Source organism: Carlito syrichta, unplaced genomic scaffold (genome assembly GCF_000164805.1).
Source record: "Carlito syrichta isolate Samal-C Ts95f unplaced genomic scaffold, Tarsius_syrichta-2.0.1 Scaffold314760, whole genome shotgun sequence".
In the NCBI taxonomy this organism is placed as follows: Eukaryota; Metazoa; Chordata; class Mammalia; order Primates; family Tarsiidae; genus Carlito; species Carlito syrichta.
In genome coordinates, this window is record NW_007258856.1 from 272,895 (window position 1) to 285,431 (window position 12,537).

Below are 12,537 nucleotides of genomic sequence, written 5' to 3' on the forward strand. Positions count from 1 at the left end.
TCCTGACCCAAGGGTCGCTCACTCAGATGAGTTGGCCTGGTCAGATCCTCTCTCTGGAATTTGAAACTGGGAAATGGCGCCGGGGTCTGGTGGTGGAGAAGCTGTAACTAAAAGTTTGGTAGAGTTAGGTGGACAGTTATGGTGGCTATGTTAAAGCTGCAGTCTGAGGAAACTGGTGGCAGAGACAAGAGACCTAGCTATCACACAGCAAGAAGCAGACAGGGTGTGAGGCAGCCAACAGGGACGGGAACTTCTGAAATCAGAGCCACCTTCCATTTTCAGTTCTCAGGAAGTCTGGACTGCCATGTCTTCTCATCTTGAATTTCCACGAGATGCTTATACTGACACGATCCCCCTGTCCTCCTGGGAGGCAGCGTCCCTGATCCTTGTACCCTAGAGGGCCTTGACTTGCCCCCTGCTGGGCCCTTGGAGTTTCACCCTCCTGCCTCAAGCCTTTTCCTCTTCCATGAGCCTCTGCTGGGTCTAATTTCATAGAGGGAGTGGACCCCCTGCACTTCCCTCCCTCACACACTCTCTTGGTGACCTTAGGAGAGGCTATGACCGTGATGTCTGAGAGAGACTGGGGCACCCACCCCATATCCACCCACCCTGAGGTGACCCTCTGTGGCTCCTGCCTTTGGCTATACTTTCTGGAATTGAGCAAAGTTGCTGTCATCTCTCTGTTGAGAAGACACCAAAGCACAGCCTATCCATCTCCCGCTTCCTCAGCCCTCCGCTACCAGCCAGCCCTGACCATTTGGTCACATCCTTCATGTCAGACCCAGATCACTGGGATCTGTTTCTCACTTTTTTTGTTTTTTTGAGTTGGAGTCTCACTCTGTCGCCCAGACTGGAGTGCAGTGGCCGCTCCCGGCCACCGCAGCCTCGACCTGCTGGGCTCCGGCGATCCCTCCGCCCCAGCCTTCCAAGTAGCCGGAACTACAGGCATGCGCTACCACGCCTGGCTGATTTTTTGATTTATTGTAGAGATGAGGTCTCGCTGCCCAGGCGGGTCTCAAACCCACGGGCTCAGGCAATCCACTCACCTCAGCCTCCCTAAGACGCGGGATTACAGGCTGAGCCACCAAGCCCGGCTTGTTTCTCACCTTTGAATAGGGGCCAAAATCTTTCTACTTGACAGCCTTGAATCGGCTGCCCAAATCCACACTTACTCCCATAAGCTGGAAAAGAAATCTGTTTGTTTTATTAATGAGCTGAGAGTAAGCTCTGCAGCAGTAATTCAAGTAGCAGTTGCTGTAGGGGCTGGGGGAGAGGGGTAGAGAGAGACCCAAGCCTGGTCTCACTGGGGCACCAGAGAGGAGTGCCCCAGGCCTGAAAGGGGCTGGGGCTCCCAGGAGGAGTGCCCTGGGGCTGGGAGAGGCCAGACTCATGGGCTAGAGGACACCACAAGAGCCTGGCTCCCTGAGGCCCTCTCCAGAACAGCTGATTGCTCCCTCCCCTCCATGGTGGCTTCAGAAGAGTGGCCCAAGGTATTTGGGGCCAAGGGGAGTTTGGCATTCCTGGGTGCTGGGTTCAGGTCCCCAGGGAGGCCTTCTGATGCCTGCAGACTGGCTTTTCTCAAGGCTGATCCCAGGCTCTGTTTCCAAGAGGTGGGGCTGGAACTCACCGGCTTCTAGCAATGAACTTGCTTTCACTTCTGGACTTCAGAAGAAGGTCCTGCAGGGAAGGGGAAACAGACCAGGCAGATGCAGGCCTTTTGGGTCACACTCAGCCCTGGGCAAGGCCCCAGGACAGGGAGCACCCACCCTGGCAACACAAGGCCCTGACAACCTTCGGGGCCCCTCTTGGCATGGACCCCAGTGGCTACACCCAGCCACAGCCACAGCACACGGAAGGCCCAGGAGAAAGCAGAAGGGGACCCAAGAAGGGGAAGGAGGGGCCTGGGAGCAAGAGAGACGAGGGTCCCTTGCCAAGAGCAAGTGACAAAAAACATAGGGCCACTTAGGCCATCCCAGAAGCCCTGGTACAGAGGTCAACTGACTTGGGAGCATGAGGACCTAATGTTTTGAGAAACTTGTAACCGAAGAGTCAGTAAATCCAGGTGTGGGTCTGTCCCAGATGCTGCCAGCTGTAGGCTTCAGGTCATACCAAACCCCAGCGTCACAGCCACCTGCCAGCTCTTTCCATGGGCACAGCCCTTTCACAGGGCAGGAAACATATCGCTCCATGGTACGTCCCACAGGTAGAGCCCGGAGCCAAGGGAGGGAGCAGGCACAGAGGACAGTTTGGTCTGAGCAGGACTCAGACCATGGCAGGGCACAGCAGGACATGAGCAGCGCTAACCATCATCCCCAGTTCTTTGGACCAGCCTTAAAAACCTCTTAGTAGCCCTGGCTCTGGCCAAGCATGGGGGTTAGCCAGAACAGGGCTCCCAGCAGGATGGCATTCACAGAGCAGGAGACACATTTTGCTGAGGATACCTCTGGGGAGACATTCCAGCTGGGATTCCTGTGGGCTCTCCCAGGCCAGTATGGTGGCTTTGAGGCACTGTCTGTGCCCAGTAGAGAACAGTGCTCAGCACTCCATCCTGTTCATGTGGGTGTTGCATGGGACCCAAGGCAGGTCCCAAGGGCTGTGGTGAGTCGGGAGGCCTGGGTCCCAGGCAAGTGCTACAGAGCGGGCTCTGCACCACTCCCCTGAGGGGAGGGCCTTGAGCCTGTCAGAATTCCAGCGTGGCCCACAGCAGGCCTTGGGCGGCACCTTAGGGATGACACCTTAGGGACGGCACCTCGTGTACCCCTCCAGACGCCAGTCCAAAGAACCTGTGACAGCGTGGGCGGCAGAGGGCCACTGCACGCAGCACGGACAGGCAGGGCCTGGGGGCCCGCCTGCCTATTCACCGTGGGCTCCAGCTGCAGGAGGAACCCGTGTCTGTGCACGGGAGCACAGTCTTCAAGGAGCTTTCGGACCGGCGGGGGGCTTTCGGCTGCGGAGGAGGGAACAGAGGCGCTACACACACAGGGCAGAGCAGAAGACACAAAACAGGGCTGGTTACTGCCAGGTGAGCCCCACCGGGCCTCTCCTTTCCCTTGTCCTGCTGCGGGCCCTGCCTAGTCCAGAATGAGGTGCTCCCAGAACTTGGTTTCTCTGAGACATGCACGAGGTCAGCCTCTGCTGACCAGGGGGACAAGCAAGCAGGTACAGCCATGCCAGGCACGCAGGGGTGTAACCAGTGAGTATGTGAATGTTGGGTGGGCAGGTGAAGGGTAGGGTGGTGATGGAGTGAGGTGAGGACCACGGGTGGGGTGCTACAGAGGCAGAGGGGACAGAGGAAGGCAGATAGGGAGGTAAAAATGGACACTGAATGACAAAGATGGAAACGTGGAGACTCAGAGCCAGGGACAGAGAGAAGCAGGAAGAAAAGGAGAGAGAGAGAGAAAGGGGAGGGACGAAGGGGAAAGAGAGACAGATTGACAGGAAGGAAGGGGAAGAGGGAGAGAGACAGAGAGAAGAGGAGAGAGGATGGAGAGACCCAAGCAAATACAGGGACAGACACACAGAATCACAGAGAGAGACTAACTGGGCCAGAGCTCCCTGGAGATCCCACAGGGTGGGAACAAAAGCTTGTGGTCCTGACTGCCTAGAGATGCAGTACGAGGGAATGCAGTTAGACATCAAGAAGACCTTTATATTGACACTACCTGTTAATGGTCAAGGGATAAAGTTCGGAGTGGGGGATCAAAAATCCTGAGTCCTTGTCCCAACTTCAATGCTTACTCAGTCTGAGACCTTGAACCTCTGTTTCCCATAGTAAAGGAGAATCTGGACAAGACAGCCTGGGGGCAGCTGTGACAATGCTTGAGGACAGTGACTCAGCACTAGGATTCCTCTAGCCCAGGAGTCTTCTAGAAGCTCTGACTACTAGAAGCTGTGTGCTTGGACTATTCCTTCAGGCTAGGAGAAGGCTGGGGAGGTATGCCAGGTGGGCTGGAGGAGGAGGAGGAAGAAAAGACAATGGGCCAGGCGCCTGCGCACACTTACAGCTCATCGTCATACTCCTTAGGGGGGCAGACAGCAACCACCAGGTCGATCCAGTCCTGTGGGGAAACGCTGTGTGACTCGGTGCATTCCAGTGGATGGCGTGTTTGCTCCGATACTCCACTCCCATCTCTGGGCACCATGGCCCAGGATCAGCCAGCTGGGGCCTTCCTCCCATGGGGAGGCAGGCACAGACAGGGCTGAAGATCCCCCACTCGGGGTTGGGCCCCACCATGGAGTCCCATGGTCTGGGGACCCTTGCAGCCTGTGAGGCTTCGGAGCCACAGAGGCCAGGGTTGCAAGGCCCTCGAATGACACTAAGTTCCCAAATGCTGATCTATGGACCAGGCCAGGCAGCAACCACAGAATCACTTGGGGCAATTTCCTAGAAGTGTAGGCTCGTGGACTTAACCCCTGGAAGTCTGGGGTGGGCCCTAGGAAACAGGATCTGTAGCAAGTTCCCCAAGTAGCTCTGATGCGCAGCCAATCAGGGAGCACCTGGCCTGGCTTTTGGATTCTAACACTCGAATCCTCGCAATGGCATCACTGCCATCCTTGGCCTGCCCGTCATCCATCCTTGGAGTGGGCATGAAAAGTACCCAAGACATCACTGGGCCCCTCTCCCGTGCCCTAGTTCCTAATATTGAGCTGGAATCTCTTGTCTATCCCCAGGACCTCCCTCCAGTCAATCCAGCTCTACTTGCAAGAGTCACAGAGAACACTCCCTCAATCCTAATGCAGCCCTTCAGATAATCAAAGACGGTCGTCGTGTTACCCGCAAGTCTTCTCTTCTCCACATCCCTGCATGTGGGTCCCAGGCCCATCTGGTCAGCTTCCTCGGCACTGAACTTAATACCTCAGGCTCGGGTGCCTACACACAGTTGCATAGGTTGTGCATTGCACAACATGAGTGGGCACCATTCACACTACAGTCTGTAGGAGGGCACCCTCTCGGATTGTGCAATGCACAGCCTGGGAGACCTTACGTGGCGGCCCTGACCCGAGGGGGTATCTAATGAGTGCAAAGCAGATGACCACCAGCCCCTCCTTCACCTGGGTTCTCTACTTCTGTTCATGCCCCCAGCCCTCTCTAGATTCCTGTCCAGTGTGTACTTAAAAAAAAAACTCTTAGGTCTTTTTCTTGGGTGGGCTGCCATGCCCAGTCTTCTGGAGTCTGTGTTTGTGCCTCTCAGTCAGGAACTGACATGTATTTTTCTGAACCCCATCTTGCTGGATTTAGACTACTGGCTGGATGGGGTATGTGGGTGCCACCCAAGATTTGGACCCTGGATACCCGTCCTGGGATGGGGCCTCATGAGTGTGAGCCTGGTTGTAGAGGCCAGGGTCCCAGACAGGCGACGGAGGGAGGGTGGGAGGGGTTTGTCCTTACCCCGCCCTGATTCCAGGCCTTCTGCAGGGTGGCCTCAGCCTCGGCCAGGGTATAGTCCGTCACGATCTTGCCATTGATGGCCATGATCTCGTCTCCTTTCACAACACCACCTGCAGGAAGATGCGACTGATTGTCCAACTGGGCTGTATGTGACACAGGCCCAGCCCAGAGCTTGGGGTCAGGGAGTCACCATGGGACTGCAGAAGAGTCCCGACCCTGGGTCCTGAAAGTTTTTGTGGACGCAGAAAGCACGAGGGGAAGCAAGTCACCCGATTACTCCAAGGGCATTTCTTCCCCGCCCATCTGCACACCCTCGCCCCAGTTCAGCAGAACAGGGACATCATGGCCGGTAGGCCTCTGTGATTCCAGAGGTTCTCAGAGACCTGAGTTAGTCCTGTGAGCTGTCCCTCCCTGTTGCCCTGCTGGTCAGCTTCAGGCCCCTGAGCGTGCCAGGCTCTCCCCAGCCTCAGAGCCTCCACATGCTGTTCCATGCTGGAACGCCTTCCTCGCTCTTTTCTATTCCTCTAGGTCTGAGATGAAATGTCTCCTCCTTGGAGGGGGCTTCTCTGACCCCCCACCCAAACGAAAGTAGGTCTTTCCTATTATTTGCTCGCAGCACCCTGGTCTTTTCCTACGCGGCATTTTCATGATTGGTAACCCTAAGTCCCATTTATTTACTTGTTTGCAGACGGTCTCCCCACCACGCTGTCAGTGTGTTTCTGGTTCACCACTATAATCCCCAGCACTTAACAAAGCACCTAGCATGAAACAGGAGCCCAAAAGATATTTGTTGCATAAATGAATGCTGTTAAAAGGTGTTCCTGGGTGAGCCGTCCTGTGATCCAACACTTTTGGGGAAAGCTGAGTTGTAAGCTAAGCAGTTACTCACTATAGAACCTACTACAGTCTTGAATATGCAAATACGCATCACGGCTCTCCAAGAAGCGGACAGATGGTGCATGATTTCCCACACCTCTTCAACATCAGAACCCTTTTTTGAGGAATTTCTTGCAGTCCTGATGTCCACAGAAAAATCTCCAGGTTACATTGAAATAAATAGATCACCTAGAAGCCTTGTGGGCGTGAAGACCCTTAGGACTATGGTGTGTGTGACTGACAATGGTGTCCAGGATGGCTTAAAACACACATGCTTCTGGGAAAATTCCAGCAGCCACTAGTCAGTCCAAAGCAGCGTGGAACCAAACTGGAGACAGCAGTTTCCTCTACACAGTGGGACTGGGGGTGGGTGACCTTCACTTTTTCATTTCGTACAAATCCAAGATGGCGCCTCAGGGGGAATAAGGTGGTGGTTGGGCTGGAGCTTTGTAAGTGGGAAAGACCCAGAAGAGTCACCCAACCATCCTGGTTCCCTGTCCCTGCTGAACAATGGCAGGTAGTTGCCTCCCTGGGCCAAGCAACCACCCTTCCCCTAGCTGGTACAGAAGTGAGGACAGAGGGGACAGGAGGGGACTGGGCAGGCAGCAGTGGGTCATGGTAGCTTCCTCACTGAGCAGGCCTCCTCCTCGAGCTGAAGCGAGGGCTCAGAGTATGGCTGGAAGTTCCTGGGGTGCCCAAGGCCACAAGTGCAGAGCTGGCCTCGCACTCAAGGTTCCCAGTACCCACACTGCCTTAGTAACCCACAGAAGCCAGGCTACCGGCCACCAGTGACTTCCCTTCCCTCTGTCTCCTGCCAGGCTCTTGCCTTCCACCACTTCCATCCCACCACATCAGGCTGACTGCAGCCCCAGGGATCTGATCAGAGGATTCCCTGCTCTGGTCTGGGCTCCTCCTCCGAGGGCCACCTACCCCCCACAAAGGACTCAGCCTCCTTGACAGGGAGGAAGGACTCACAAATGGTGCCTGATAGGTGAAGGGGTTGAGAGTTTGAAGCAAGAGACAGTGACTGGGGTCCACAAGGGCTTCACTCATAAGCAGAAGGTGTTTTTGTTGAAAAGGGGAAAAAAGCAAAGCAGGAAGATCATGCTGTGAGACAGACACAGGGAATGGTGGGCCCTCTACCCCCTGGGAAGGGCAGGGACAGTGCTCGTGCTGGGCAGTACAATAAGATGACCAAACTGCCTGGATTTAAGGTCTAACTCCACCTTTTACCGGCTGTGGGTCCTTGAACAAGTTCTGAGACCTCTGTGCCTCGGTTTCCTGAGCTGCAAACTGAGAACATAATGGCACCTCCTTCTGGGGTTGTTGTGAGGATTAAGTGAGTTGATACACATGAAACATTTGGACACAGGGTTATGCACCAGGTCCTTAGAACAGCACTGGGTACACAGTTCATTTTTGACAGACGTTTGCCTCCTGTCATCACTGGAAGGGCAGGTGAGGTTTTGAGGGATTTCCTCCTGCCTTTCCACGTGCTGTTCCTCTTTCTCACCTTCATGAGGCTAACATCGCCTTTCTAAGGAGCCTTCCTGGCATCTCCCTTCCCCTGGTGGGTTGGGGTCCCTTGGGATTCCCACAGGCTCCCTCCACCCCCTGAACTCCCTGAAAGCCCTTAGCAGACCCTGCTGTGAGTGTCAGTATCTAGAAATCCTGAGCCTGTCTTCACCACTGGCTGGGGAACCCCTGGAGGGCAGGGTGGTATCTGGTCTGGTTGTGCATCTGCAGATCCCAGCACTGTCCCATGTCCCCAGGCACTGTGTGGGACTGCAAAGATGGGTGGGAGGGCATTCTTGAGCAACCGTCAGCCCCTCCAGGCAAGCAACTTTTTGCTTGCTTTCCTGGAGGGCCCTGTCTAACCATCACACCAGCCCCAGATCGGGCATGGCTGGACCCCACTCACCGTGTCGCTCGGCGGCTCCCCCCTCGTAAACAGCTGAGACGACCACCTTCCCGATGGGGGAGTCCACACCACCTTCCAGGGCCAGGTCTAAGGAACCCTCCTGGTTAGAGGAAAACAGGCCTCAGGAAGCCAAGCAGACGGCAGCCTGTGAGGCACCTGAGCACCAAGGAGCCTCCTGATAGGGTCACAGAGACAACAGGAGAAGCCATGGGGCCAATGGCAGTGCCATCAGGGAGAAGTGGGACCTGAGTAGTGTCACATCAGACATTACCAGTTGGTTTCGTCTGCCCCCTGGTGCCAGGGGGAGGGGGAGGATCGTGGGGACCTGAGAGGCCACTGAGGAGTCACCTTGAGGGAGAGAGAAGCAGAGAACCAAGGTGGGAGGGGCAGAGAGGGCAGGCCACCATCCGAATGCCCAGGTACCTTCTTAATACGCAGGAGCCGGACGTCCTTCCCTATGATCTGCTCTGGGGTGAACTAGAGGGACAAAGACAGTGGGGAGCCTTGAGTCAGACTGAAGGATGGCAGTGGGGTCTAGGGCGGAAGTGGAAGCCAGGCATCTGTGGAACCCTGCGCCCCAGAGTCCACAGGCGAGGGGACTGTTCCAGCCCCACCCCCATTGGTCTTCAACTGGGAATCCCAGGCCCCCTGGGGGACAATGGACACACACACACACACCCTATTCCTGGAATTTCTCCCCCAGGAGGGGAGAGTTAGCTCTTACCATGGAGTAGGGGTCAAAGCCTTCCTCATATTTCCGGAAATCCTGGAAGCAAGAGAAGGGTTTTAGGGTAACAGAGTAGCGGTCCTGGAGGATCAGGGCAGAGAAGGAAGAGGGTGAACATAACAGCACCTCCTTTTGGGGTTGTTGTCAGGATTAAGTGAGTTGATACACATGAAACATTTGGACACAGGGTCAGGGCAGAGGAAGAGGGCAAGATCCAAGGGTCAGAGGTGGAGGAAGGACAGGGCAGGTGTGGCTTGGGCAGGGGATGCGGGGAGGAGGCCAAGCAGCCGGAAAGGCCAGCATAGAGCCAAGCAGCAAGCAGCAGGAAGGGTGGGAAGACCCCAGCCCTGCCCTGTTCCAGCAGGTGGGTGTCTGGGGCCACATGAGCACGGCTAATGTCTGGACAGTCTGGGCAGGCAGTGTCCTCCTTGCTGAAAGTCACACCCCCAGCCCTGGCTCTTGCAAGTTTCCATTGAAGGTCATGCCCAGGCCCTGGGGGATGAAGTCCAATGCTCCTCCAACCAGTGCCATCCCCAAAGGAGGGACCAATCCTGCTCTTTCCGGGGCCATCAGCCATGAGGTGATGAAGGCACCAAGGGTAAACACAGCTCAGGGGACCTGCCTTGGTGGGGGGTGCACAGCCCCAAGATTAAGAATCAAGACAGCAAGGAGAAAGGGTCAGGGTTTGAACACACGACCTCCCCCAGGAGTCGCACAAAGCGAGTGGGAGCCAGGGGCACCCCCAGGCCTGGGGTCTGAGATGCCCGGCTCGAGAGCAGCATAGCCATGGCTAGTCCCCGTAGGAAGGTGGGAGCCAAGGACAGCCTGTAGAAGGGTGCCCACACAGGCCTCACCAGACTGAGTGGAGATACCCTCTGCACAGGCCCCTAGGTCACCCCAAGTGTCCCCTGGGCCCTGTGAGCAGCGTGGTGGGGAGGCCTCAGAACCCCTTTTGCCCAGCACTCAGCAACCAAGTTCTGGGCACAAGAGGACGGCCAAACATCAGGAGACATATCTGGCACCTGCTGCCATTCCCCTCACTAGCCTTTCCCCTCCCAGGCTCAAGCCCAGAGAGGCCAGGAGCCCACCTTAGCTCAGAGGGCACACAGGCCAGCCTATGGGTGCTGGGCAGCAGCCAGAGGAAGGGGTGTGGCGGACACACGGGCAAGAGAGCTCATCAGGCAGGATATGGATTGACGTGCTTTCTTGTCCAGACAGGGATCTGCCTACGCTGACCGATTCTTCTAGAAAGCTGGGCAATACTGGCTATGGGCTCCTCTCTCCGTGACCCTGAGAAGCAGCTGCCAGGGATGGGCCAGATGGCAGGAACGTGTGCCTTGCATGAATTTAGATCAGACTCATAAACCCGTAAGGCGGTTGGCCCTTAAAGAGGGAGCCTGACCCTTCATTCAATAGATGAAAAACAGGCCCAGAGTGGTGACATTCAAGCCCAAGTTCACCCTGTTGGTGGGCCTGGTGCCTAGATTCCTCACGTCCCTGTTTCTCTCCCTTTGAGGGCTGTTTGTGCCCTAAACCAGGTCCTTAAATGCCTGTTTCATAATGTCAGTGCTTTAGTGGCAGTGCGGCATTGCATTTAAGAGCACAGACAACCCAGGGTCAAGTTCAGGGGCTGACACCAGCTGTGCCATCACGGGCTCATTTCCAAAGCTTCCTGCTGCAGTCTCTCCTCTATAACATGAGGAGGATCATAGCATTTACCTCCTAGGGTTGTTGGAAAGATTAAACTGACAAATCTCGGGGCTGGGCGCAGCCTCTTTTGCAGGCACCCAAGTTCCCCTGTACGGTTAACACCTCCCTTTGCTCCACACCCTTAGTCAGGCCAGTCTGCGGTCTGATGACGAGTCATCAGTGAACAGGTTGGAGAAGCCAGGGCTGACTGCAAGAGCTCTCTCCCTCCTGGGGTCTCTCTTAATGGTGATGAACAGCCAAGCCAATGCTGGCTCTGTGGAGATAAGCCCCAGGAGGCGGGGTGGAGGAGGAGATAGGTGGCTGCCTGCCAGAGGCCACTCAGAGACCCCCAAGGACGACCATGTCCCTGGGCACAGGGGTGCCTGAGGCAGAAGGACCTGAGTCACCACTTCCTTCCTGATGCTGGTTCAGTGTCAGGTTAGGTGCAGCTGAAACCTGCCTGGAGGGGCTGAGACAGGAGAAGGTGCAGGGAGACACCTGAGACAGCCCCTCCCTCTCTCCTATCTTGGCCTCTGACACTCTGAGGGTTTCCTCTGCCCTGCCCCTCTTTAGACAAACAGCAGCTCCCAGCTTGAGCACGGAGTCTAAAAGGCCCAGGTTCCCATCTGATATGACATCCTTCCCAGTCCCTGCTGTGGGCCATGGAGGACACAGCTCTAGCCTGGGGTTTGGTGGCAGATGGCGTGGACCTGACCAGGCACTCCCAGAGAGAAAGAAGGCAGGCACAGAGTGGGAGGGACGGGGGAGGGTGAGGAGAGCCCCAGGCACACGACAACGGGCATCATTTTACTTGTCTGAATGCGGTCTGATAAACCACCATCCTCTTCAACATCTCCTGCGGCTGCCAGAAAAAAAATAGTGCCACACCGGACATTACCAGTTGGTCTCGTCTGCCCCCTGGTGCCAAGCCCTGGGCCTGCCAGCCTGAGGCTGCCCTGCCAAGGTCCCTCCCCTACAGACACCGTCTGCCTTATGTCAGGGGCTTGCTTGAAGCCCACAGATGCAGCAGCTATCCCACCATGGTCAGGCAGACACTATCCCTTGTCATTAGCCAGAGAACGTGACATGGGTGCCTGGCAGGCTGTCCTAGAAGCATAAATTTTGCTTTATGGGGAGTTGATGGAACAGCTACAGTTCAAAACAAATATCTGAGTTGTTCTGTTCTGACATTTGGATACAGATTTCTTGAAAGGGAAGTAAAAATTCAGACATGGTTTGCTTCCCACTGTGGATGGGAGGCCAGTTAAGGGCCAGCTCCTCTGGAGTGGGGGTATGCACATGAGTCCCAGCTCCCACAGCTGTCGGTGACTGGGGGTGGGCAGACTCTTCCCATTTCCCTGGGCCACACTTCAGATTTCCAGTCCTGGTGGGGAGCGAGACAAGGACTGGAGAAAGGGAGGGGCTCTGCTCTGGCCATCTCTTATCAGAGGGGTTCCCCGCCATGCCACAACAGGCCCTGAGGCAGAGGCACGACCACTGGAATTTCCACAGGTTTTGGCAAGATGGCAACATGGGTAAGTGCATGGGCTTTGGAGTCCAAAAGACGTGAATGTAGGTATAAGCCCAGGCCTTGCCTTGGGCAACAGGATTAACCTTTCTAAGCCTGGCTTTCCTCAAGTGTTAAGCAGGGATGACAGGAGACCACGACAATTTAATCCTCACTTGATTGTTGTGAGCATTAAATGAGACCATGCAGAGCCTGGGGCGTGGTAGGCTCTTAGTAAGTCTTAGCTGTTATTATAATCACTTTTAGACAGAGCTCCAGGCTGTTCGGTCAAGCAGGAAACAGGAATCCCATTGGTCATGTCAACACTCACACCCATCTCCTCTAGAGATGCCACAGAAGGAACCCAAGGGGCTTACCAGGACCTCAGACTTCACAGCTGGCCTGTAGATAAAGTTAGGCTCCTGGTG

General features: G+C 55.7%; 1 protein-coding gene across 2 annotated transcripts in view; it reads right to left on the bottom strand.

Moving 5' to 3' along the window:
• Positions 1-1,516: 1,516 nt before the first annotated feature.
• Positions 1,517-12,537, bottom strand: part of USH1C (USH1 protein network component harmonin) — a 48,679-nt gene continuing 37,658 nt past the window's right edge. For both annotated transcript variants that reach the window (XM_021719482.1, XM_008071835.1), the window contains 6 exons: positions 8,911-8,952; positions 8,610-8,663; positions 8,187-8,286; positions 5,390-5,499; positions 4,003-4,058; positions 1,517-1,677 (listed from right to left, as the gene is read on the bottom strand). In XM_021719482.1, coding sequence (XP_021575157.1) covers positions 1,665-1,677; positions 4,003-4,058; positions 5,390-5,499; positions 8,187-8,286; positions 8,610-8,663; positions 8,911-8,952 — 375 coding nt within the window. In that variant the 3' untranslated portion in view covers positions 1,517-1,664. The remainder of the gene's footprint in view (positions 1,678-4,002; positions 4,059-5,389; positions 5,500-8,186; positions 8,287-8,609; positions 8,664-8,910; positions 8,953-12,537) is intronic.